At 43.8% G+C, this 27366-nt stretch overlaps 1 protein-coding gene and 2 long non-coding RNA genes across 3 annotated transcripts in view; 1 reads left to right on the top strand and 2 right to left on the bottom strand.

Moving 5' to 3' along the window:
- Positions 1 to 6: 6 nt before the first annotated feature.
- The window catches only part of LOC135242648 (receptor-type tyrosine-protein phosphatase beta-like), a 73006-nt gene continuing 45646 nt past the window's right edge, over positions 7 to 27366 (top strand). The window contains exons 1-12 of the mRNA XM_064313802.1: positions 7 to 225; positions 689 to 955; positions 1317 to 1580; positions 2051 to 2314; positions 2539 to 2805; positions 12147 to 12410; positions 12880 to 13143; positions 13368 to 13661; positions 13988 to 14251; positions 14712 to 14981; positions 15343 to 15612; positions 15987 to 16259. Of these exons, the coding sequence (XP_064169872.1) occupies positions 790 to 955; positions 1317 to 1580; positions 2051 to 2314; positions 2539 to 2805; positions 12147 to 12410; positions 12880 to 13143; positions 13368 to 13661; positions 13988 to 14251; positions 14712 to 14981; positions 15343 to 15612; positions 15987 to 16259 (2860 nt within the window). The 5' untranslated portion in view covers positions 7 to 225; positions 689 to 789. The remainder of the gene's footprint in view (positions 226 to 688; positions 956 to 1316; positions 1581 to 2050; positions 2315 to 2538; positions 2806 to 12146; positions 12411 to 12879; positions 13144 to 13367; positions 13662 to 13987; positions 14252 to 14711; positions 14982 to 15342; positions 15613 to 15986; positions 16260 to 27366) is intronic.
- LOC135242668 (uncharacterized) lies at positions 2967 to 12072 on the bottom strand. Its single transcript, XR_010326419.1, has 2 exons — positions 11482 to 12072; positions 2967 to 5536 (listed from the first exon to the last, which is right to left on the bottom strand). It is a non-coding gene; the product is annotated as an uncharacterized LOC135242668 (long non-coding RNA).
- On the bottom strand, positions 19027 to 20794 carry LOC135242283 (uncharacterized). The gene is made up of 2 exons (XR_010326299.1): positions 19663 to 20794; positions 19027 to 19454 (listed from the first exon to the last, which is right to left on the bottom strand). It is a non-coding gene; the product is annotated as an uncharacterized LOC135242283 (long non-coding RNA).

Below are 27366 nucleotides of genomic sequence, written 5' to 3'. Positions count from 1 at the left end.
CCAATGACACCATTGAAGTGACATGGCTGCCTCCACTCGGCAATGTGGAAAAGTACAAGGTCAACTTGACCAGCAATTATGGAGACAACCAAACAAAGTTTCTCAACTCCAGCTTTCAGTCACAGTTATTCAGTGGTCTGACACCTGGGAGAAAATACACAGTCGTAGTGACCACAATCAGTGGACCCTTTGCTGAAGACTCAGAGCCTGTTTCCTGTGCGACATGTGAGTATTACTATCAACTTGAGGTGACTTAGAGCTCTCCGGTGTTGTTGATAGGGGTGGAGCTTAGCAACTTTGCCATATATGAATGGAAGTCTCCAGAGTTAAAGTCCCAGGTGGAACACAGCTGTGCAACCTTTACTAGAGATCTGTAAGAGGTGTAGAGCCTTACACTACATGGTAAATAGTATGTTGACATCTGACATCCAAAATCTCATTCAAAGTTATGGGCATTAATATGGAGTTGAGCCACGCTTAGCTGCGATCACAACCTCCACTCTTTTGGGAAGGCTTTATACTAGATATTGTAACATAACAGTTGTTACTCACGCTAAAACATCGTAACAATCAGTCCGCAGCTACTAACAAGCTCAAATCAGGCCTGCACAACTCTGGAAGAGTTACAATTAATCCTGCTATCTTCCCTTCATCAACATCGCACCGATAGCAAAATCTGTATTTGTAGGGCCGTATCCCATCCTTGAGTTGAATGCCACCACGATCAACACAACGGTGGTGGTTCTGCACTGGCACAGACCCCAGGGGTACCAGCAGGGATACTCATACATGGTGGAGACCTCCGGCTGTACTTCTGCCCCACGGAACCAGACAGAACAGGACTCCATGGCCACCATCACCGGCCTGACCCCAGGAACCAACTGCTCCTTTACCGTCTACTCCCAGGTCCAGAATGGCATTGAGGGAGAGCCTATCTCTGTGTACCAGTACACAAGTAAGACCTGACATGACTACTTGTTTCACATTCTCATTTGTCTGTGATGCATCCCATCCTGTGGGTGACCCTAGATTTATGAGTAAACTGTGGTGGCTACAGACATTTTGTTCTTAACTGTACATAGATATGCAGAAATATTGGTCAGAATAAATGGCACTATTTGACAAGGGGATTGTATGAATTCCTTTTTTTTAGGTATGCACTGTTCATCATTGCCTCCTCAAACTTGGAAATCTTAGCAGTCTACTGCCACCCCCCCCCCCGTCTCTCTCTCTCTCTCTCTCTCTCTCTCTCTCTCTCTCTCTCTCTCTCTCTCTCTCTCTCTCTGTCTCTCTCTCTCTCTCTTGTTTACACATAGAACCTGAAAGAGTGAACCCTGCCATTCCAAACAGGGGTGCCAACGACACCATTGAGGTGACGTGGCCTTCTCCACCTGGCAATGTGGAAAAGTACATGCTCAGCTTGACCAGCAATTATGGAGACAGCCAAACAAAGTTTCTCAACTCCAGCTTTCAGTCACATTTATTCAGTGGTCTGAGAGCTGGGAGAAACTACACAGTCGTAGTGACCACAATCAGTGGACCCTTTGCTGAAGACTCAGAGCCTGTTTCCAATGCAACATGTGAGTATGACCTTCAGCTCAAGGTGATTCTGAGCTCTCGAGTGTTGCAGTGTGGGGTAGAGGTTAGCTATCCTGCCGTGTATATGACTGGAAGCCTCCAGATTTAAAATCCCAGGTGGAACAGAGCGGTGGAACCTTTCTTATAGAGCTATAGTAGCTATAAAGACTTACCACTGTGACTAGATGAATGGGTCGCGTATCTAATATGTTAGTTTTTTTAAAATAGATTACATGTTAGAATATTATAAGAGTGTCAGCTAAAAGCAGCAATAACAAAGATATGACTAAAATTTGTATGGAAAAGGACTGTATTCACCTCTGACAAATGTACAACTCACTGTGTTTGCCTGTGGGCTCTCTTGGGGTTGAACAAAATCAACAGTATATTCTAGAAATGGGTTCGATTTTCTTTGTTTATCCACAAAACTTTCATTCAGATTCTGCTTCTCTCATGTTTGGCATTATTACAGATCCTAATCCACCTGGAGCTATTCATGCAGAAGGGCAGACCACTGATTCCATTACTATCAGTTGGGGTCGGCCCCAAGGCATGGACTTGGGCCAGTACAGTTTCATCATATTCTATCAACCCCATCAAAATGGTCAAAATGAGACCACAAACAACAGGGCTGTATTGGAGAACCTGACATCCGGGACTCTGTACAACATCTCGGTGGTGACCGTAGGTCCAATGGATTACCAGAGCTCTGCAGCCACTGCAGGAATCTACACCAGTGAGTACCCCACACGGGGACTTAGCATGAACTACATCACCCTCATTAACATAGCCACTGTCAATCACCTCCAGGTGCTGTTATTCACTCTAAAACATCGTAACAATCAGTCAGCAGCTACCAATGAGCTCAAATCAGGCCTGCACAGCTCTGGAAGAGTTACAGTTAATCCTGCTATCTTCCCTTCATCAACATTGCACTGATACCAAACTTTGTTTTTGTAGGGCCGTATCCCATCCTTGGGTTAAATGCCACCACGATCAACACAACGGTGGTGGTTCTGCACTGGCACAGGCCCCAGTGGTACCAGCAGGGATACTCGTACAGGGTGGAGACCTCCGGCTGTACTTCTGCCACACGGAACCAGACAGAACAAGACTCCATGGCCACCATCACCGGCCTGACCCCAGGAACCAACTGCTCCTTTACCGTCTACTCCCAGGTCCAGAATGGCATTGAGGGAGAGCCCATCTCTGTGTACCAGTACACAAGTAAGACCTGACATGAGTACTTGTTTCAAATTCTCATTTGTCTGTGTTGCATCCCATCCTGTGGGTGACCCTAGATTTATGAGGTAAACTGTGGTGGCTACAGACATTTTGTTCCTAACTGTACATAGATATTGTAAGGAAAAAAGGACGTCTCTCGAACGTGATGAAAAAGTACAAAGTTTATTTCCAATACCGGCAGTGACAAAGCGCACGAATGACACCTTGGATTCAGCAGAGTCAGAATGAACCACGAACCTTTCCAGAGGCTGCTTCTTATTTGTTTTCGAAGCTTTGATCAGTAGTGTTGAATATACATACCAAGACGGATGTAGTCAGTCCTTGTAACACCTATCAATTAGGCCATAGTGTATTGGCCGTCCTGTTGTGATTGAATTAGCACGTCTGTTGACTTGAATGGTTCCCAATCTCTCACTCCCGGTCGCTATTCTACCATTGTACCAACTGTATTGTGATAATGATAAGATCAAGGGAATGTGTGGCCAGCAGACATATTGGCATCAGAGACAGACTTCTTACAGTCCCCCGTTTGATGCTTATTTGCAATAAAGCATCACATGCACATAGTCTTCATCAGTGGCGGTGCTGTCCTGCCTTAGGTTGCTCTCCTATCACGCGGAGAACCTTACCCGTCATTGGAGCAACACCTCATTCCACTGGTCCTACTCTGAGCGCTGCCTGCTATTGCCTCTGCTTTCCCTGTGGATGTTATCACCACCACAACCTGGGTGCCATGCTGATAAATAATGAACTATAACAAATAGTCAGCGGCCGAGATATTTGAGACTGGGTACTACCCAAGCCAAGGGGACTGCTTTACAATGTCATTTGAAAATATAAGTCTTTGTCGGTTTAGGACAGAACACATACAACAAATCATAACACTTTGAATCAAAATCAGTATTAAACAGATGCATACGGCGGCTTTAAATGTCAATTCCCACAATGTACTTGAGTAGGCTAGGTCTACATCTCCATCATGCATTTGACTGATGAGAGTACCATCCTTACCCTGGAGCCCCTGTTGTATTTTTATGATATGACTGTCTTTTCTTTGCATTAGAGTCATTAACATGTTGTCCAACGTGGGTAGTTCAAAATCAAATTCTGGGATTTCTTCTACAAATCCTAACTCATCCTCCGGCCTAGTAGACAAAATGTGACGTGTGGTATTTACATATGGAAAATGGTAGGACCCAATGGACCAAGCTGTAGGGGGAGTCATGCAAAATGAAGTAGTATTTATCTGGCATCCTGTAAGACTATCATTGATGGACAGGTAAAAATGTGTATGTGTTGTAGTTATGCAAACATCTTTATCCTTGATGATTACTCTGGTGAAGTTATTATGTACATGTGTCAGACTTACATCGCACACTTTACTGTTGGTTTCTGCCATTCCACACAAGGGCTGTTTATCTATAGCATCACAATCACAAAAATATCCATAAGGGGTTTTCTCACAGCACTGTGTGTCTACAGCCCTCCATTCACCTGTTTTTAGTTGGGTTATAAAATTTGGAATGTCTTTTCTCTCCTTTAGCACATTTCCTTGTAAACTGCCAATACTCTCAAGCTTTACAATTCTGTCCATTACCTGCTCAGGTTGGAAGACAGGGATAGAAACCGTTACTAGCATGGCATACATTTGTCTCATGAAACAGCCAAACTGTGGGAGAGAGTTTCCAGCAGAACATGCCCATGTTTTGTCCTGTAAATTGTTAAACACAGTCTCATTCCACCATCGTATGATTTGTATGGGGGGAATCTTATTGCTTGGTTTTGATGGTTTTCCTCCCTTTGGAGAGAAGGGCAAATTGGTACCCTCCATGAGAGGGCCATAATCGAATGGGCTGTAAAATCCAGCCGGGATAGGATGGGAGGTGATCCTCGCCATTTGGATTAGTTTACTATATGGAATCGGCAGTTTGCATTTGTCAAGGTTAGTCATGAAGTCTTTGAAATTGTCCGAGGATGTGTTGAAACATTTGTTTAGTCCAAACCATTTCATAACAACCTCCTCTGTGAAGAGAGTTATTGGCACTCTGCCAGCCTGGATCTCCTGGAGTATGTGTGAAATCTCTTGATATTTAACTGAGGAAAACTGGGCACAATACACTTCTTTGTGAATGGTTTTAAATGCTTTCCTGGCCCTGTCAGCAAGGATTGACAGTGCAGATGCAATGGTGTGTATATTTCCTACTGTGTCCTGTTCCTCCTTTAGGCCCTCTTGTAAGAAAGCGTCAGTTTGTAGGACCTGAGTGGCAATCAACTCCTTCAGTTTTAGTTCATTCCTTTTCATTTGTAGGGTATCCATCCAATTTGAAATACCTAACCCGGTTCCCGTAGCTCCTAGAACACCATCCAGGAACCCGAGCAGTTTTCGTCTGGTAGGTGTGGGGGTTGGGCTGTCGCTCTGGAAGTTGGCAGCCACCATGTCATGGTATTTCAGGAATGCTGTTGTCATGAGGTCCTTGTACATCTGGGTCACGCTCTCCCCTTTGCAGTGCTCGTCCAGATCTGGAGACCATGCTGTCAAGTTCACCAGGACTGGAATATGGACCCATTGGACATTGTTGATCAGGGCGCCCTGGTGTGGTCTTGCAATTATCCCAGACAGAGGTGCTGGCCGCTGCTCTGGGCACTCTTGTGTCATCGCCATCACCGGTAGTATTACTGTCAAGAGGGTCTCCCACATATTTATGCTGGATTTCTGAAATAAAGAGAAGAGAAACAAAAAATAGTTATAACCCCCCCCCCTTTTTTTTTTTTTTTTTTTTTTTTTTTTTTTAAATATGATAATACCTGCCATTACATTTTATTGTATTTCTTTAATTGGTCTACATGGTACCACTTTAGTGTGGTCCTACCCCTTTTTGTCTTGCAGCAGATCTTGTAAATTGATTCCCCACATTTATCCATCACAGTGCATGGTCCTCTCCAGTTGGCTGACCATGGACCTTCGTGATGATAGTTTTTTATCATGACTTCGTCTCCCAACTCAAATTTCTGTTCTTTCACATTTTTGTCGTAATACATTTTGTTGTATTTTTGGCATACTCCAATTTGTTGTGCAGCTTGGTGATAAATAGTGGGGAGGGATGAGCACAGATTTTTTAGAAATATTTCTGTATTCCACCCCTCTGCTAGGGGTCCTGGCATTTCTAACCACAAATGTTCTGGCATCCGCATTTTTCTTCCTGTCATCAATTCATATGGACTGTAGCCAGTGGTTTTATGACTAACACCTCTCAAGGACATTAAAATGCTCGGAAGGTTTTGTGCCCAATTTGGACCATTGTCCAGTACCATCTTTTTCAATGACATCTTCAATGTTCTATTGGTGCGTTCAACTCCCCCAGATGCTTGTGGGTGATGTGCAATGTGCAGGTGATGTTTTATCCCTAGGAGTTTGGCTAGATCTGAGTGTATTTGTCCTGTGAAGTGGGTGCCTCTATCACTTTCCAAGCTAAGAGGTAATCCCCATCTGCAATATACCTGTTCCCATAATACCCGTGCTGTGGCCAGAGCTGTATCTGCCTTAATTGGAAAAGCTTCAATCCATTTGGTGAATGTGTCCACAATCATTAGTATGTATTTGTAACCTCCTTTAGCAGGGGGAATGGACCTATGTAGTCTATCTGGAGGTTTGTCCAAGGACCTTCAGCTAAACATGTGGGTCTTAAGCGTCCTTTCTTTTTGATGTGTGAGGGATTCATTTGGGCACAAACTAAACAGTTCAAACAGTATGTATTTACATCTTTGTCCATATCTGGCCACCAAAACATGCCTTTCAGGCGATCTTGAACTTTTTCAGCCCCTAGATGCCCCCCTTGATTGTGGATGTGATATAGAATATCTGAACGCAATCCTGATGGTGGAACCCATGCCACACTATCTGCCGTTTTGTACAGTAGAATACCGTCCTGTACTATCAGATGTACATTCCATTTGGAAAATGGACCTTCTGTTATGAGCTTACTCTCTTGTTTTAATCTGATTATTTGGCGTAGGTCTGGATCATTCTGTTGTGCACTTCGTACATCTATTGGTTCCATACTGGTTACTGCTGAGACAGGCTCTGTGTGTGGAGCTTCTGTATAAACAATGCCATCTATCGCAGCCCTTTTTGCCAGTTCATCAACTATTCGATTAGAATCACCGTGTTTTGAGAGTCCTTTCTTTTGATGTGCCTTTACTTTGAGTAGAGCATATCTGTGTTTACTGGAGCTTGCAGCTGACCATAGAGATTGTATTGGTCCGACATGAGTTAGGGGCTGTCCATCAGCACTTGTGAAGCCCCTTTTTTTCCAAATTGGTAAGTATTCTGTTAGGGAATTAACTACAAAAGCTGAATCTGAGTAAATGTTTAGTGAACAATCAGAGAAAATCATGAGTGTTTGTAGAACAGACACAATTTCAGCTTTCTGTGCTGAAAAATGTGGTGGGCATTGATACAAGTAATCAGCTTGTTCTGAGTGAATGGCAAAACCAGTTCTGTATTGACCCTCCAGCCAATAACGAGACCCGTCTACAAAAACATCAATTGCTCCCTCAATAGGTTTTACTTCAAAAATTCCATCTGTGCAAAGGACAGCTTCAGCTTCACATGTATGTGGTATGCCTTCATACAAAAGTGTGCGGGGTAACATTGTCAAGGGCTTGTATATGGTCTTTAGGTTTTTAGAGCCTAAGTCCAGTGTCCATCTAGCCAGTCTAGCATTAGACACTCCTTTTACCTTACCAGTTAGCAACATCTGAAGTGGTGTGTGAGGAGTATGTAAGATCACTTCATTAAAACCATATATGTACTCAAAATGGGACATTGCCCAATGGACGGCAAGTAAGTGACGTGTGCATGAGTTGAAAGCCTTCTCAACTGGGGAGAGAACACGGGACGCATATGCAATTGGACGTAATGTTTCCTGAACATCTTGTAATAAGACGGCTGATAACGCTTCTTCGGTAGCTGTCGTTTGTAAAATGAAAGGCTGAGAACGATCTGGGTTTCGCAAAGCAGGAGCTTGAATTAAAGCATTCTTCAGTGTCTCAAATGCTGTTTGATGTTCCGGACCCCAGTCCAAAGAATCTTTTTTCTTTTTGTTACCAGTTAGTAACCCATTCAGTGGTTTGGCTATGTCTGCAAAGCGTTCAATAAACTCGCGACAAAATCCCACAATCCCCAAGAATGACCGCAGAGCAGTAACAGACACCGGAACAGGTAGTCTCTTGATTATGTCTACTTTGTGTGGGTCAGGCGTGCGCCCCCCTTTACTTACTTTGATACCTAAGTATGTGACTTCAGATCTGAGGAGCTGTGCTTTTTTCGGATTTAATTTAAGTCCTGCATTTTCAAGTAGCCCGAGTAATTCTGCCAGTAAGATTATGTGTTCTTCTCTGGTAGCAGTCTGTAACAGCAAATCATCAACATACTGAATAAGGCATTCAGGTTTGGAGAAAGCTGTTAACACCTGGGCTAGACACTGATGGAAGAGTGTGGGTGAACTAGCAAAACCTTGAGGCAGAACATTCCATGTGTATTGTGTATTTTTAAATTTGAATGCAAATTTGTACTGGCAGTCTGGATGCAATGGTATTGACCAAAATCCATTAGAAATGTCTAATGCTGAATAATAATTTGCTTCAGGAATCAGAGATGCTAGTACATCTGGTGTTGAAGCTACTACTGGAGCACAGGTAGGGGTGCATTTATTAAGTTCTCTGTAATCAACACAAAGCCTCCAGGAATTGTCTGGTTTCCGAACTGGCCATATGGGAGCCATTGCTGGTGAGAGGCAGGGTCGTATGACGTCCTGTTGCAAAAGAGACTCAATCGTAGATTGAATATAAGGGTTTGCTTCCTCTGGGTACTTATATTGGCGGAGTGACGGAGGATCACGGCCTTGTATATTTACTTCCATGACTTCACGATCTATTCGCCCACAATCATGTTTATTTTTAGCAAAAACACCTCTATGTTTTGCTAACACTTCCTCCAAATCTGCATCGTTAACCCTCAACAATGTATGCAAGTCATATTCCTCCGACTTCTTAATGGCATGCACTGCATGGACATCAGAAATCTCCACCAACTCATCATTAAATTCAGTATTGCGCCAAATGCAATTGTTGCCATAATCTATAATGTAACCACGCTTTTTCATTATGTCTGAACCTAAAATGTTGCGACCATCTCCTGTTGCACTAAGCCAAGCTTTGTCCTTAAACCTGTCTTTTCCAATTTCAAAGGTAAGGTTATCTGATTGGGAAGCCAGAGACATAGTACCATCGAAGCCTTCTATTGTGATCGTCCTGTTACTGTGACTAGGGGTTGCATTAGAATGAATTATGGACAAAGAAGCACCACTATCCACTAACCAATTATCGCATCGGCCTCCAACAGCGATCTGTGTAATTGGTCTACCCCATTTGTCACGTGACAAAGGTGCCACGTGCAGCACGGAGGCCTGACACCCCTATGCTGAGTGTGAAGTGGTATTGCTTTTCATTTTAGAAATAGTTGCCTGCAAATCAACATTCTCTACACTCAGTTTTGTTATTGCTGACTGTAGACTACTGAGTGTCTGGCTCAAACTTGAGTGGTCAGGACCCTTACTGTGAAAAGATTTGCATTCCTTAGCTATGTGTCCTTCCTTTCCACATGCATAACAAACAAACTTTCTATCCAAAGTATAGGGTAATGACCTCTCTCCTCTTTGCTGCTTAATGTAATCTGGCGCATATCCTTCATTTCTCCATGACACAGTCTTATGTGAACTATTATTATGAGGCCTTCCGCCAACTGCAGCTACTGGATTTCTCTTCTTATTCGCCAACCTGTTGTTTTTGGAGTTGTAAAGTTGAGTCATTTTTGTAACTATTTCGGTGTATGGGGTATGGGAGTCAATGTGAAGTGTTAAGGCATCTCTGGTGTATGTGTCACTCTGTGAAATCAATGTAGACTTGAAAATAGGGTCTTGTTGGGTTAAATGTGGCATCCCACTATAGTCAGAGAAAGCTTCCCATAATCTAGAAGCATATGCTGCTGGGTGTTCTCCCTGTTGCATTTCTACTTCCCTAATTCTCTCCCAATCTATCTCTCGAGTTCCCAGGACCTCTAGTAGTGCCTTCTTCCTGCTAGCTTTGTCTGCATTCTTGTTCTGTATATCAGTAGAAAGCGCCCTAGCTAAGGCGTGTGGAAGGCATGCAATTAGTGTGACACAAGCATCGGCATCAGTAAGTCTGTGTAGATCTACTGCACGTTCTAGTGATGCAATGAATTCGAGCGGGTCTCTCTTAGAAGGCTCAAAGTAACCAATGTTCTTGATTAGGGATTCAATGTCACCAGGTGAGAGAGGCCTAAGTGTAGTAGTTGTACTTGTGCGTTCCCTCTGCCCCCCCTCCCCAGGCTGAATAGTAGTGGTTGAATGTACAGGGGCCATAGGAAACTTAACTGTGCAATCCGAATAGCTATCCCAATTATCCCATGAAGGTTTCCCCCCAAAATTGTTGGTTTTATCATCCTCATTGTCTAATTCAGCCACTAATCCATCAGGAAGGGGTACCCCTACCGCTGCTATGTGTCCGTGCATGATATCTACTGCTCTCTTGTATTTTCCTACACGGTCTGAATTGCTAGTGTGAGTTCCGGGAGTCAGATTGGTACATTTACTAATCAAGTAATCATATGCCACTTGTGCACGATTCAAGTCATTGGTTGTTTTTTCTAGTGACGATGCAAGGTTCTGATTATTGTTGTCTAGCTGTGCAACCTCCTGCCTCAGCTTTATTTGAATCTCCATGTTAAGCGTGGCATTCACTTTATAGCTTTTAAGAGTGACTGCATCCTCTGCTACTTGCTGTTGAAGAGTATGGTTCTCTATCTCTACAACCTCTAATCTCTTTTTAGTCATTTTGTAAGATGCCAGAATCGCTTGCAATGCTGTAGCAATCTTCCCTTTCTTATTTTTAGGTAATTTCGAATAGTTTTCAAACTGAGACAATGCCCACTCGTAAGGCGCGTCTTGGTTTTCTATCCCTTCAAGCACATTGCTTTTGCCATGTTTAGCAATGTACCTAACCACAAGGTCTTCCATCCTCTAATTTATAGTTAGCTATCACACAATACACGAACAATATTGCCAAACCAGCGTTAATTCGCAATCTAGTCACGTGAATTAGTAAGTGATAAGTTACAGAGTACACCCAATTTAAGAATCTATGTTCCAGTGCTTCGGAACCAATAAATTCTACAGACCAGTTACTTTAGGTCTATGTTCTAACCGTTGCGTTATCTAGTTGCTTTAAGATAAACAACAGCTACCCTGTTCCTGTACTTCGGACACAGGTCGAGGATTCCAGTTACTTTAGGAATACTATTTTAGCATAAATGTCCCGGTGCTTCGGGCACAATTGATTCTAAAGACCAGTTACTTTAGGCCTACTTGTATCTACAAGTTACAACAGTGCCACACTCCGTTGGGCACGGTCCAGTTACTCTTAATTCCAGTGCTTCGGAATTAAAACTCTTACTGCCAGTATGATGGTGAAAACAAACAAACTGTCCCAGTCCTTAAAACTCCTTTCTAGGTTTTTTTAAACGAGGGGGTTCCCTAAAATACAAACCAGCAGCATAAAAGAAGAAACCGCGTTTCTTACCTTAGTGTCCCCGGTTTTTTTTTTTTTTTTTTCGGAATTCCTCGCTGGGTGGCTCGCCAGTTGTAAGGAAAAAAGGACGTCTCTCGAACGTGATGAAAAAGTACAAAGTTTATTTCCAATACCGGCAGTGACAAAGCGCACGAATGACACCTTGGATTCAGCAGAGTCAGAATGAACCACGAACCTTTCCAGAGGCTGCTTCTTATTTGTTTTCGAAGCTTTGATCAGTAGTGTTGAATATACATACCAAGACGGATGTAGTCAGTCCTTGTAACACCTATCAATTAGGCCATAGTGTATTGGCCGTCCTGTTGTGATTGAATTAGCACGTCTGTTGACTTGAATGGTTCCCAATCTCTCACTCCCGGTCGCTATTCTACCATTGTACCAACTGTATTGTGATAATGATAAGATCAAGGGAATGTGTGGCCAGCAGACATATTGGCATCAGAGACAGACTTCTTACAATATGCAGAAATATTGGTCAGAATAAATGGCACAATTTCACAAGGGGATTGTATGAATTGCTTTTTTTTAAGGTATGCACTGTTAATTATTGCTTCATCAAACTTGGAAATCTTAGCAGTCAACTGCCACCCCCCCCCCCCCTCTCTCTCTCTCTCTCTCTCTCTCTCTCTCTCTCTCTCTCTCTTGTTCACACATAGAACCTGAAAGAGTGAACCCTGCCATTCCAAACAGGGATACCAACGACACCATTGAGGTGACATGGCTGTCTCCACCTAGCAATGTAGAAAAGTACATGCTCAGCTTGACCAGCAATTATGGAGAGAACCAAACAAAGTTTCTCAACTCCAGCTTTCAGTCATGGTTATTCAGTGGCCTGGCAGCTGGGAGAATCTACACAGTCGTAGTGACCACAATCAGTGGACCCTTTGCTGAAGACTCAGAGCCTGTTTCCAATGCAACATGTGAGTATGACCTTCAGCTTAAGGTGATTCAGTGCTCTCGAGTTTTGCAGTGTGGGGTAGAGGTTAGCTATCCTGCCGTGTATATGACTGGAAGCCTCCAGATTTAAAATCCCAGGTGGAACAGAGCGGTGGAACCTTTCTTATAGAGCTATAGTAGCTATAAAGACTTACCTCAGTGACTAGATGAATGGGTCGCGTATCTAATATGTTCGTTTTTTTAAAATAGATTACATGTTAGCATACTATAAGAGTGTCAGCTAAAAGCATAAGTAACAAAGATATGACTAAAATTTGTATGGAAAAGGACTGTATTCACCTCAAACAAATGCACAACTCACTGTGTTTGCCTGTGGGCTCTCTTGGGGTTGAACAAAATCTACAGTATATTCTAGAAATGGGTTAGATTTTCTTTGTTTTTCACAAAACTTTCATTCAGATTCTGCTTCTCTCATGTTTGGCATTATTACAGATCCTAATCCACCTGGAGCTATTCATGCAGAAGGGCAGACCACTGATTCCATTACTATCAGTTGGGGTAGGCCCCAAAGCTTGGACTTGGGCCAGTACAGTTTCATCATATTCTATCAACCCCATCAAAATGGTCAAACTGAGACCACAAACAACAGGGCTGTATTGGAGAACCTGACATCCGGGACTCTGTACAACATCTCGGTGGTGACCGTAGGTCCAATGGATTACCAGAGCTCTGCAGCCACTGCAGGAATCTACACCAGTGAGTACCCCACACGGGGACTTAGCATGAACTACATCACCCTCATTAGCATAGTCACTGTCAATCACCTCCAGGTGCTGTTATTCACTCTAAAACATCATAACAATTAGTCAGCAGCTACCAACAAGCTCAAATCAGGCCTGTACAACTCTGGAAGAGTTAAAATTAATCCTGCTATCTTCCCTTCATCAACATCGCACTGATACAAAACTCTGTTTTTGTAGGGCCGTATCCCATCCTTGGGTTAAATGCCACCACGATCAACACAACGGTGGTGGTTTTGCACTGGCACAGACCCCAGGGGTACCAGCAGGGATACTCGTACAGGGTGGAGACCTCCTGCTGTATGCCTACCCCACGGATCCAGACAGAGCAAAACTCCATGGCCACCATCACCGGCCAAAACTCCATGGCCACCATCACCGACCTGACCCCAGGAACCAACTGCTCCTTTACCGTCTACTCCCAGGTCCAGAATGGCACTGAGGGAGAGCCCATCTCTGTGTACCAGTACACCAGTAAGACCTGACATGGCTACTTGCTTCAAATTCACATTTGTCTATGGTGCATCCCATTCTATGGATAACCCTAGATTTATGAGATGAACTACGGAGGCTACAGTCTTTCTGGTCATCACTATATGCAGATATGCAGAAATATTGGTCAGAATAAATGGCACTATTTGACAAGGGGATTGTATGAATTGCTTTTTTTTGAGGTATGCACTGTTAATCATTGCCTCATCAAACTTGGAAATCTTAGCAGTCAACTGCCACCCCCACCCCCCCCCCCCCCCCGTCTCTCTCTCTCTCTCTGTCTCTCTCTCTCTCTTGTTCACACATAGAACCAGAAAGAGTGAACCCTACCATTCCAAACAGGGGTGCCAATGACACCATTGAGGTGACATGGCTGTCTCCACCTGGCAATGTGGAAAAGTATATGCTCAGCTTGACCAGCAATTATGGAGACAACCAAACAAAGTTTCTCAACTCCAGCTTTCAGTCACATTTATTCAGTGGTCTGAGAGCTGGGAAAATCTACACAGTCATAGTGACCACAATCAGTGGACCCTTTGCTGAAGACTCAGAGCCTGTTTCCAATGCAACATGTGAGTATGACCATCAACTTGAGAAGATTCAGAGCCCTCCAGTGGAGCAATATGGGGTCCAAGTTACTGTCCGGACTCATACATAACTGGAATCCTCCCGGTTTAAAATGGATAAAGTTTTTTATACCATATATAGTATATTTGTTATTTTTGCACATTTTGCTTGTCCTTGTATTGCCTAAAACTAATTGTGTTACCCTTCTTGGCCAGGTCTTTCATGTAACAGATTTTAATCTCAGTGGGACTACCTTGGCAAAATAAAGGTTTAATAATAATACTCAGCTAATTCTCAGCTGTACACATGGATAATGTACAATGGCTAATACAAATGGCAGTATGAATTCATTGTAACAGCTAAAATACCCATAAAATAAGAAACAGAGCAAAGGATGATGCACCAGCCCTCTTGTTGAGTGTGTTTAACTGGTGTGGTGTGTCTGTCCTTTTCCCTCCCATTCAGATCCAAACGCTCCTGGTCCAATCATGGTCACAGACAAGACCACAGATTCAGTCGCCATAGAGTGGACGCCGGCTCCCGGCATGGACCGTGGCTCTTTCTCTTACCATGTGACCTACGGCTCGTCAGCACATGACCTTGAATCACGTGACACTGACCTCAATGAGTTAACTGTTGTTGGCCTGGTTTCTGGAACTCCGTACAACATCTCTGTGGCCACAGTCGGCCTGTTCCAGTACACGAGTCAGCCCGTGCTCCGCTTCGTTACGACAAGTAAGTATTTGTGTTCTCTGAAACGTGAAGTTGGACTTGAGTTAGGGTTGGCTTCACCGCAGGGGACATACATAACCTGTGAGACGCTCGGCTTGGTCTGTTCATTTATAGACTGGTCGAACGAAAGAAAAGAATGCGTAAAGCCGAACTTGCTATTTCAGTAGTCCCACGCGTGATTTAATTGCCGATATCCCTCCCCAGTATCTTACTTGTTTTTGCTGGTGCTATTTTTTCTGTGATGTTCGAGAGTGGAATGTGGGATAGTCATGGCCCTTTCCAGTGCATTAATGTTAAGGTTGTTTTGGATACGTGCTGCCGGCCAAGCTCCAACGTCTGTGTCCTTTTCTCATCTTCATTCCAGGACCAGAGAGGGTTCAGGGCCTTCAACAATCCTCGACCACCGTTGACATGATCAGCATAGCATGGCAGCGGCCTGTTGGGTTCAGACCCGGGTACTCTTACGACGTGACGGTGCGGAACAGCACAGGCCATCTCATCAGGAATGGAAGCACCTCACAACTGTCTCATGACTCGACGGGGCTGTCTCCCGGCAACCGCTACACTTTCGGGGTGACCCCCCGGACGTCCGACGGAACACTGGGCTCTCCCGTGACCATTCCCGTCTGTACGGGTGAGTGCCGGTGTCCTGCCCAGTCCAGCTCTGTACCGCAGCCATTAGAAGTGGATCTGAAATGAGGACTTTCATGAGGACTTTTATGTGCGTGTGTGTTTTTGTGTGTGTGTGTGTGTGTGTGTGTGTGTGTCCTGACCTGATGCAGGGGTGGATTCGTCTCGGACTGAGTGAATCAGCAAATTATATTTGGCATTAACAAAAAAAAAAGCATGGATGAAAATTTATTTAACCAATAAATAAATAAATTTAAATCAACAAAACAAACAAATGAATCGGATGCACTTTTCTGCAAGTTCTTGTCAAGTTGACAGAATGGTCCCAGAATTATTTTTTTTCCCCATTTTCCTTCCTTCCATTTCTGTGTTTTAAAGATGCATCTCCCGTTGTCATCTTCAAATGTGACGGACCCAACGGCACTGGCCCCGTGCTGAACCTAACGTGGAACAGTCCCGAAGGCGCGAACGAAGGATTCCGTTTGACCTGGGGGGACACTGGAAGCGTGACCCTTCCCCCCTGCACAGGCAACTGCAGCCACAACATCGAGAACCTCTCGTACTACACCCGGTACCAACTGCGCATAACGACGCTTGGCTGTGGGAAAACCAGCAGTGTCCACAAAACTGACTGCCAGACGGGCATCACAGGTAAAACGTGCTGATGTGTGTACTTGTTTCACCAGCTAACTTCTGTGTGTGTTTGTGTGTGTGTATGGAATATCATTGGTGAACTTTGGGTAGAAAAAAATACATGTATACAATGCATTAACTCTTCCAGGTACTGTATTCAGGTTTGGATGCACTCCTAACACACCTATATGGCAACGAGTAAATGTTTTTACTAACATTTCTGCATTTCTTTTTCTTTTCTTTTTTAAAAGCTCCACCTGAACCAAGCATAAGCACTGGATTTGCCATCCTAGAAAAGGAGCATAATATGTTTTGCATCTTGCAACCCCTCCCATCCGCCCAAAGGGATCACAGAGCTTCTCCACCCTAGCTCCCCAGTGGTGGAACGAACTCCCCGTCCCTCTCCGAACCTCCCCCTCACTATCCATCTTCCGCCGTGGCCTGAAGACTCATCTCTTCAGACTATACCTAGAATAACCACCACCACGCTGTGTATATATATATTTAAAAAAAAAAAAAAAAAAAAAAAAAAAACCTTTTTCCTGTCACTTGTTACATGTTGCCCCATCCCTGCACTTCTTGGTAAATTGTATTTGTCCTAATACTCTAGCTTATTCTTCTGCCTAGTTTGGCTTTGCAGATGTTAGACCAGTATAGTGTTCTTTGTTCTCGCTAGAAATAGCTTTACAAAATAAGTAATTGTACCTTACTGAACCCGTGTTCAGCAGTTGTCTACGATCATGAAAATGCACTTTTTTGTACGTCGCTTTGGATAAAAGCGTCTGCTAAATGAATGTAATGTAATGTAATGTAATGTAATGTTTGTTCTGAAATTCAACTCGAGCATATTAAATAGTACAAACGGATGGTATACTAATGACATCGAATTTGAAAGGTGAGAATTTCTATTTTAGTGTTAGTGTTATTTATGTTTTATTTTTTGGGGGGGATCTTTTTTGTAAAAATGTTTTTATGACGTTATATTTTATTTTGTATTGTTATTACTTCATCTGCAGAGTTTTCTAACGAAAACGACGTTGGTTTACAAAAATACCTCAATAAAACCTACGATGACTGGACAAAAGATGAAAGTGTCCCTTATCTGGCAACCGCACTTGATGTAGCACCTGTGTGTAATGGGGTTAGGTGAGCTGCCAGTATGCAGAGACACAAGTTAGTGTGTGAACATACTTCACAGGATGTGATGTTACTCCTGGAGAAGCAAAAAAAAAAAAAACCCCTCTCTCTCTCCCCCTCCTCACCCCCCCTCTCTCTCTCTCCATCCCCCCTGCCCTTCTCTCTCTCCTCCCCACCCCCTCTTTCTTTCTTTCTCTCTCTCCCTCGCCCCTCTCTCTGGTGGACGAGTTCTGGCGGATGCTCTGGGAGAAGAACGTCCGCACGCTGGTCATGCTGACCAGGTGCAACGAACAGGGACGGGTCAGTGCCTTTCCGGGGAAGCACACGCGCGTGCCAGCACAAACTACATGCCAACACCCGCCTCCTGATGCAGACGCCTCGCACTAAAAAAAAAAAAAAAAAAAAACCCTGCTTATGAAAAGGTCGTTGGGTGTCTTGTGTGTTTTCTGAAGTGTGCTCCTCATAAATAGGAGTGTGCATTCACCACTTTCTGTGGGTTTAACCGCAGAATACTAAAATGTTTTCTTTCCTCAAATGGGAATAATTGTATTTCCACAAAGCCTGTTCAGGCTCCAATCGTGCTATGTGTTTTGTAAACCGACCAACCTACCAGCCAACCAACCAAAACTCGCTGAGTATATTTACCTGCTGTACACATTGCTCATAGCTTACCTACAGCAGAGTAGCGGGCAATCTTAAAGCATTTGCATGATAATAGTTTTTAAGGTCAACTTTATGGTGATTTTAGAACCCGAGACTCTTTGCGTCTCATTCATTTTTGGACCCACGCACTCAATATGCTGCCCTCTAGTGACATGAATTGTGCATTACAAGTTAAACGAAGTGGAACCGCTAGACCTTAAAAGGCTACGGTTCTCTAATAGTTTCACTAATTTCACTGCTAAGTTTGTACAGCCTGTGCAATTAATTGGCTAGTTTGGTTGCTAACGATCTGTTATCCAGCTACAGGTTACCTAAAAACTTCCCTGCTAGCCGAGTTAGTAGCTGGTGTTAATAAACCATGACAGCGTGAGGGTCGAATTCACAAGACACGTTGACTATTCCCGCCCCCTTCTTAGGCTTATTTAAAAAAAGTACAATAGCAGGTATTTAACCGATTTCGTTACTGACGCAGATGCCTGGGTGAATTACGCTCAAATGGTGCCCAAATAAGGAAATCCGGACTACGTCCTGCACGAACGCCGACTAATGCTCTGGAAAACGTCGCTTTCTGTTTATCTCCTTATTTTTCACAGAGTTGGCTAAATTCTGTGCTGCACCGAGGGGCATTTTTGCTAGATATTCTGTTATGGTAATATGCTGGCAATGTACAACGTCGGCGTGAGCTGCATTTTTTTTTGAAACACAAAGGATTCTAACCAATGCGGGTATACGGAGGGGGGGTCATTTCTTCACTGCGACCCCCACTCATTCCTACATATTTTTCTAGGGAAGCGGACCTAAACCATCCTAAAATTCTTTTTTCCTGTTCTCTTTTTCGCTTTCTTTTTTCTGACTTGTCTCCTGTTCTATAATTTGCTATTACCCCTCCCATCTGATCGCATATTTCTACATCAAACGTGCCCTCTTTAGGCCATTTTGTCGCCATTCTTTTAGTTCTTTTTTTCCATTTTCCTGATATATGTTCTATCTCCTTTTTACAATTAGGATATTTTCCTGTGATTATTTCAACCGGCGTTCTCTCTCCTTTTTCCATTATTTTATGGTTATTTTAATACTTTTATCCTATTTCCCTATTTGAAGATTTTATTATATATTTAACCTTTATTTTCCCCTTTTTTATACTTTCTACACACTTCACGTTTCTTTACTTATTTTCCTTTATAGTTGCACCTACACATAAATCACAATTTTTTCCTCAATACAACGTTAGTTCTGCGCAAGCACAAGCATCTAATCTAAGCATAAACACAGTTGAACAATATTTTACCTTACCAACAATACTTTTTTCTTACTTTATACCTCAGAGGACAGTGTTTTTCCCAAACACGCTTTTACCAGAGCTCTTGCAGGTGGCCTTTTTTGGGTTTCTCTCCTCCCAAGTCTCTGGCACCTCTTTTTAAAACAACAGCAACAGTGAAAACCTTCAGCAGCCACAATGCATTTAAACACTATTCCAGCACATTTTGCAACAAACAACAGCAACAGCGAAAACCTTCAGCAGCCACAATGCATTTAAACACTTATCCTAGTTTCAGCACATTTTGCAACAAACAAAAAAACATATATTGTCCTGTTCTTATACCACACTCAATTCACTCACGGTTCGTAGCGCACGTTTCTGAAGAGCTCGCTGCTTTTCTTTCACTCAATTTTCGGTGTTAGTGTCCGGGTTGGTTTTACGAAAGGATGGTACCTTTTTCGTATCCCGGACGAGCCCCCAAATGTCGTGTCTAGGAAACGACAGACTTCCACGCCAATCGCCAATCTGTAGAAAACAATTTCAGGAGGGAAAAGACACAACAGCAGCAAGCTCTTCAGAAAGTTTAGACTTTATTGCACAGGTGCACAAAGCCGGATCAATTCAGGGGAATTGAACCTCGATTGTCAGTTTTGCATACATTTTATACACAATTTGTGCCCACAACCCCCCTTTAACACATTTCTAAAAATATCAGCCATCTGGTCTTTTCTGGCACAGTAAGGAGTTTCACTTTCCTGTTCGTGGGTCAACTTGACCTTTTTGGCATAAAGATGATTTTCGGTCCTTATGATGTTCTTAATGTATCAATAATTAATCTTATCATAGTGGACAGGTGCCCCAAAACTGATTTTTAGTTCTATTGATGTCTTTAATTAGTCTATTGATGTTCTTAATTAATCTTCATCAGTGGACAGGTACCCCAATTTTCCCTTACTTTGTACTTTCCCACTTACGCATACGCCACGTCATTGCTGTCTGTATTTTTCCAATTTTCCCTTACTCTGTACTTTTTCACTATGCATACACGTCATTACTTTCTGTATTTTTCCATTATACATACAAGTTCACAGAGTTATAGCCTCCTGTACCTTTTTTACTTTATTCAGGTTACACATGGATCACTGTAAAGTATTAGTTTTCTAGCATATCTAGTTGGCACTAATTTTCTGCTGAGTAAGTATGGTTTTTTTAAGTCTTCTGTGTTTGCCTTTTTTCTACAGTGGATACTGTGGTTTCTTGCGTTTCCATAAGCTTTGCTGCAACTACTGATATAGAGTTATTGGATTACATATTGATTATATTAGTATATAGTTATACATGTGATATATGAGTGTATATAATTTTTATCATGAAGCATTGAGAGTTTGGAGGAAACAGTCTGATCAACATTGACAGGAATACCCTTTAACAAAAAAACTTTAACATGTGACGTCATCACACTCATGGGGAGTCTCAAAATTCTCCTACAAACTTTACGGGTTAACTCTTTTCCCACACCCCTCTCGTTGTCCAACCCACCATCGTCCTCCAAAAAAAGAAAAGAAAAGAGAACAGCTTAATTTTATTTGATTAGGCTTTGATCCAACTGTCGTTTCTCGCTGCGAAATCCTGTAGCAAGTAGGTATTTACACGCAGCTACAACAGAGTTTGAGACAATAAACTAGGTACGATAGTATATATTATAGTAAATACAACGATACAAATTAAAAGTATGGAAATTTGGGAAGAGTTTTTGCTCAAAAAGCTGATGAATAGTTAAAGGTTCAACCCTCTCGGTGCTCAGAGAAATAGGCCTACATTATTAGTTAGTGCAGTCCATAAGCATATTTTCTGTGAAACATTTTTTTGTAGTTTTGACTCTGTATTCTACCACATTGGATTTAAAATGAAACGATGAATGTGAGGCTAAAGCGCAGACTGTAAACTCTCATTTGAGGTTGTTTCCACCCATATCGGGTGATCTATGTAGGAACTGCAGCCCATTCTGTGACGTGGTTCATTGTAATAGACCAGAAAAGGCTTAACCCATTTGATTTCTGAGCTGTGTAATCTTTGGCTGTCCTTTGAAAAGTTTACTCTGAAGGCTCAAGAATGTTGTTCCAAATAAAATGTATATCTTAAATATAGTATTCGTCTCTATGCATGCATACATTTCAAATATAGCCTATTGTAAAGGTCCACATGGTGGATATATTTTCCTAATGTGCTCAGTGTGTCACGGTACGGGTAGCATTACGGGAATATGGGACTACTTCCCCTTAGTTTGTGTGGGCTGAAACTGACGTACCTTCACTGGTTTATCAGATTGGTTATCAGCTATGGTAAAAATGACTAATAGACAAGTCTGAACAAACCGTCTCTCCTCGTATTTATTTGTATTGCCGTGAGCCTTGAGGATCGGATGCACTGAATTAAGATCAGATTTTCCTACCCGGTCATGTCCGGACATGTCCTTTTAAAGCAACGTGAAAACGTACCGTTTTAACTCACACTCGTAGTATAGTGTTTTGTAATTTTTCATTTAAGTTTCGGAAGATGTCCCGTTCCTTTGTGTACTAATTCTCCTTTTTATGTTTCTCCCAAAAAAGTGGACAGAATATACAGTTCTCCATTCCATTTTTCTGAACACGTTTAAGGTTTGTAGTTCAACAAAACCCACAAAATACCGTTATGCCAGCCATTGCAAAGCCCGCAGATCATCAGAAACAAATTAAAACATCAAAAATGTCCTTCATTGCGCACATTATTAAAAAAAGGAAAAGAAAAAGTGAACTACCCCTTAAAGATTTTTTTTCGGGATGAAAGGGCGACTCCTGGTGGTATAAATGTAATCTACGACTTGATTTTCAGACCTTATTTCTGTCACGAACAAAACATGGATTAATATGGATATGTGAAAACTGAAAAGTGAAAACTATGTGAATAGCATGTCAGTTATTATACATATGGAGGTTACAATTGCCACAAACACCCAAGTTTTCAAAACAATGAACATGATTCCAATAATAATAATAATAATAATAATAATTGTTGCTGTTGTTGCTATCCTTCTTGTGGTTATTGTTTAGTTGTTGTTGCTGTTATTGTTTTTGTTGTGGTAATGTGTACAGGCTAGACAGTTACATATTATGTAACAGTACAGGATGGAGTTAAATGCTAGTAGTAGACAAACCTTACCAACAGACGATGTCAAGTTACAAAACAATAGGAGCAGTTAAGGGAACTAGTTTAATTCACACTAGTGTTCACAGTTTTTTAACATTTATCTGGGATATAATAACAGGGTAGATGGCAACATGTTGTTTGGACCTGTGTGTGTGTGTGTGTGTGTGTGTGTGTGTGTTAATGAAGTCATAAAACGGTATATGATACGGTTTGCCATTGACCTGAACTGTCAGTGTTCGGTGTTAGACAGTACATTTACCGCCCCCTTGTGGCAGATATATGGAAAAACCCATTAGCAGCAAAGCGCTAAGACCACGAGTGTCTAATCTTATCCTAAAAGGGTCGATGTGGGTGCAGGTTTTTGATTTTGGTTGGCAACAAGGCATCTGATTTTACTTATCAATGGCTTGACTGATTAATTATTACTCGAATCAGATGTCATGATGCTGGGCAGCATTCTTTGACGAAAAGATTGCAGACATCCGCAGCTCCTTTGCCCCCTCTGCGTCCTCCGCCCCCTCTGCGTCCTCCGCCCCCTGTTTCTCCACATTTTCTCTCCTCTCAGACACTGAAGTCTCCCAGCTCCTGCTCACCCACCGCCCTACCACCTGCGCCCTCGACCCTATCCCCTCATCTCTCCTTCAAACAATCACACCAGACATCCTCCCTTTTGTTTCCTCCCTCGTGAACTCATCCCTATCTTCTGGATGTTTCCCCTCATCCTTCAAGAAGGCCCACATCATCCCGCTGCTGAAGAAACCCACACTGGATCCTTCAGTCATTCAGAACTACCGCCCGGTATCTCTCCTCCCTTTCCTATCCAAAACACTCGAACGTGCTGCATCTAACCAGCTCTCTGCTTTCTTCTCTGAGAACAACCTGCTTGATCCCCACCAGTCTGGCTTCAGGCCTGGCCACTCGACTGAGACTGCACTCCTTTCGGTCAGTGAGTCACTCCATGCCGCACGAGCAGCCTCCCTCTCCTCTGTCCTAATTCTTCTAGACCTCTCCGCTGCATTTGACACTGTGGAGCACTCTATCCTCCTGTCCTCCCTGGCAGCATCAGGGATCCGCGGCACAGTCCTTGACTGGATTGAGTCCTACCTCTCTGACCGCTCCTTCCAGGTTGCCTGGGCGGGTAAGGTATCACCACCCCGTCCCCTCACCACCGGAGTTCCCCAGGGCTCAGTCCTTGGTCCCCTTCTCTTCTCCATATACACCAGATCCCTTGGCCCTGTAATATCTGCCCATGGCTTGTCCTATCATTCCTATGCCGACGACACGCAACTCTTTCTCTCCTTCTACCCATCGGACACATAGGTCCCCGCCCGCATCTCCGCTTGCCTGAGGGACATACAGAGCTGGATGGACAATCACCACCTGAAGCTCAACCCGGGAAAGACGGAGCTAATCTTTATTCCTGCTCTATCCTCTCCCCTCCTCGACTTTTCCATTTCCTTAGGGGACACCGTAGTGACATCATCACCCTGCGCCAAGAATCTCGGAGTGATGATGGACAACAGGCTGTCCCTCTCCAACAACATTGCAGCAGTAACCCGGGCATGCAGATTTTTCCTATACAACATCCGCAGAATCCGCCCCTTTCTCACCACCTACTCAACCCAGCTCCTGGTCCAAGCAATGGTTCTATCCCGCCTGGACTACTGCAACTCTCTTCTGGCTGGACTACCGGCATCTGCCACCAGACCCCTGCAGCTCATCCAGAATGCTGCGGCTCGTCTGATCTTCAACCTCCCCAGACACTCCCACGTAACTCCCCTGCTCACTACCCTCCACTGGCTGCCTGTTATAGCTCGCATCAAATTCAAAACATTGGTTCTAGCATACCAGGCAGTCAAGGATCAGCCCCAGCATACCTTCACAAGATTTTCAAACCCTACATGCCAACCAGATCCCTCCGTTCTGCTACCTCAGGACGCCTAGCACCTCCCCTCTTCGCACCTGCACTTCCAGAACACGTCTCCTGTCTGTTCTGGCCCCACGATGGTGGAATGACCTCCCTGTGGAGGTCAGAACAGCTGAGACTGTGGCCCATTTCAAACGACGACTGAAGACCCACCTCTTCAGGCTGCACCTCTCCCCATCCCTCCCTTCCCCCCTGTAAATGACTAAACTTAGGGGTGTAACTAGGCAGCTGTTTAATAGGTGACTTAGTTGATGCGCCAGTCTTAACGACTACTTGTATTTTTATTTATTTTTATTTTTCCATAGATTGTGTTGTTGCCGTTCTCGTTGTTAGTGTTAATCAGTTTAACCACCAGGGTCCAAGTTGAACTATGCGGTTGTTCCCTGTACTTGGACCGGTACTTCTCTCTAGGCGTTTCGTCATACTTGTTCCTGGTTATGGTTATACACTTTGTTGTACGTCCCTCTGGATAAGAGCATCTGCCAAATGCCTGTAATGTAATGTAATGTAATGTAACAGAAACCAGTACCCACATCAGCCCTTCTTCTGACAATTAGACAGACAGTTTGAAAGGCGGAAAGGGGTCACAGAGATTCCAAGGAAGACGGGGGCAGGAGGGAAGATGCTGAGATTGTGTGAGATTCGTGCAAACGCGTCCTGTTTATCTGCTCGCTCTCTCCATCAACCAGGGGACAAAAAACCACAGTCTAATGAAGTGTAAATAATTACCCTCTCTGCAGACCCACCCCCTCTCCTGAGACCTGTGGCAGTACATAACAGTGAAGGGGGGGGGGGCGGTCAGTCCCCTTAATATCCAAACATACCACCCCCCCCCTCCCCCCAAACCACACGCCAAATCGGCTGGGGGGGGGGGGATCAGTCAGAGTGATAACCACTGTGCCTGAGGGACCAAGCCATACAAACAGCCCCCCCCGCCCCCCGGCCCCCAACTTGGATCAGCTTCTACGATCAGCACGATAAGCGCTCCGTAAACATCCAGGGTTCTATAAATGGATCATTTCAAGCACGTCAATTAGGCTACTCCACACCCCCCCCCCCCCACCCCCCCAAACTATACTATGCAGACAACAGGAAGGCGGAGATGGTCACTGTGGTCACGGGCCACAAACTCTCAAACTCTCGGAGTCCGGGAACCCAAACCCCAAATTGATCTGTGGCCTACCCCCTAACTTAAGACGTGAACTGAACGCACTAACACTTTCAGCGCGAGTGGGGAAACAGGCTGCGCGTGCAGTGTGACGTATAACTGCTGCGCTGTTTTATTTAAAATAGCGAGAGCGCAACCCGGGCTGCCGGGGGGGGGGGCACGATTTGGCCGATTTGCGCTACGGTGGCCCCCTAGCGGGGGCGTCGCCGCCCCCATTCACAAACCATTTTCATTCTTATTTTACCCTGGGCTAACCGCCTACGGACTGGCGTAGCAGCCCTACCGATTTGCAAAATGGCCGACGGGTCGACAGCCGTGTGTGCGGCTGGCTGCTGCGCGTTACCTGACTGGGGAGTCACTACCCGTACATTAAAAACACAAATCCCCCCCCCCCCCCCTCACCCCCCACCTCAGCCACTCTCTTTACCCCACAGTTTATAAACTACTGGACTGCGAGGAAGCCAGTTGAAACCATGGTACGATTTAATGCGTGAATGTGATATTCGGAAACTGCAGTATTGGGGCACAGTGCAGCTCAATTACATCTCCGATTAGTGTTACACAGCAGCTAACCTGGTAATAGCAGGGGTGGGGTAAAAGGGTTTTTTTTTTGAGATGGGGACACTTCAACCTGGGGAGGTGGGGGTGGGGGTGGTGGGGGGGGGGGTTAAAAGGCCTGTTTAGAAGCATTTCATAATCTCAGAAACTTGGTATTTCTTGAATTGCCAAAATGTTCTAAAGTAAATGTTTTGCTTTTAATTTCAGTGCTGAGACAGGAGGATGAAATGCAGATAAGTGTGACTATCAGAAATGAAAATGATCACCAAATCTGTCAGGCCCAGAGGTGCCATTCAGACTTTTCCCCCTGGCAAGCAGACCTAGTTTGATCACATGCCCTAACATTTGAGGTTAGCGTGTGTGGCATACTGCCACTCCGTACTGTGCAAGGCCTCTGTTTTAAATAGGAAATTCTATTGTGTGGACTATTCATTTTTTTTTTCCTGGAACGAGACAGTCAGTTCAAAGGAAGTCAAACCCCTGAACTAGATGTCCTGCTGGGTGAAGTGATCCTCTTGGGACAGCCAATCGTTTTGTTTACTTATAAAGGTTGTTCTAGCATTAGAATACTATCTTAGAATTCTAATTCTGAGCTAAAGATTCCTCACCCACCAAACAAGGACATGGCATCTTTGACATACAAGTTTTCTGGGTGCTTTACTTCAGATGAATTTTACCTTGTATTTAAACACGTTTTTATTAGTATTACTAAGCCATTGACAGTAAGAGGATAAAGAGGAAACTAGCAGAGCTCACGCTACTGAGCAGCTTAGTCAAGGGTGACATCACGAGGCCCAAAAACAGCTGTGCTAGTCAACATGCGTAGTAACGGGAAATTCGCTGCGGAGAACGGCGACGATATGACGCTCGTTATCGACAGGCGCGGTCTGTGCCACACATGAAAACGATGAAAACGAGGTTTGGATGTTCATGCAACTGGAGGGACAGGCGGACAAGGACATTAGAACAATGCTCTCTAGGTCTGTTCAAACAGACATTCAGCTGCGGGCATGGGTGTCATTTGCATCTTGCGGCGTGGAGTGAGACCTGTTCTTCGAATATGATGCAAAGCAATTTGCATGTTCTCTAATTTTGATTCTATAAAAATTTAAAAAAAAATTTTAAACTGCTACCGCCCATCTTTATGGTAATTTGGCTGCTAGCTGTTAATAGCGTCGTCACCAGAGCCGGGCCGACCCAATAAAGCGATTTAAAGCGTATGGTT

The sequence above is a fragment of the Anguilla rostrata genome, chromosome 16, assembly GCF_018555375.3.
Source record: "Anguilla rostrata isolate EN2019 chromosome 16, ASM1855537v3, whole genome shotgun sequence".
Classification (NCBI taxonomy): Eukaryota; Metazoa; Chordata; class Actinopteri; order Anguilliformes; family Anguillidae; genus Anguilla; species Anguilla rostrata.
Note: the sequence above shows the minus strand (reverse complement) of the source record. Positions and strands in the feature narration are given on the sequence as shown.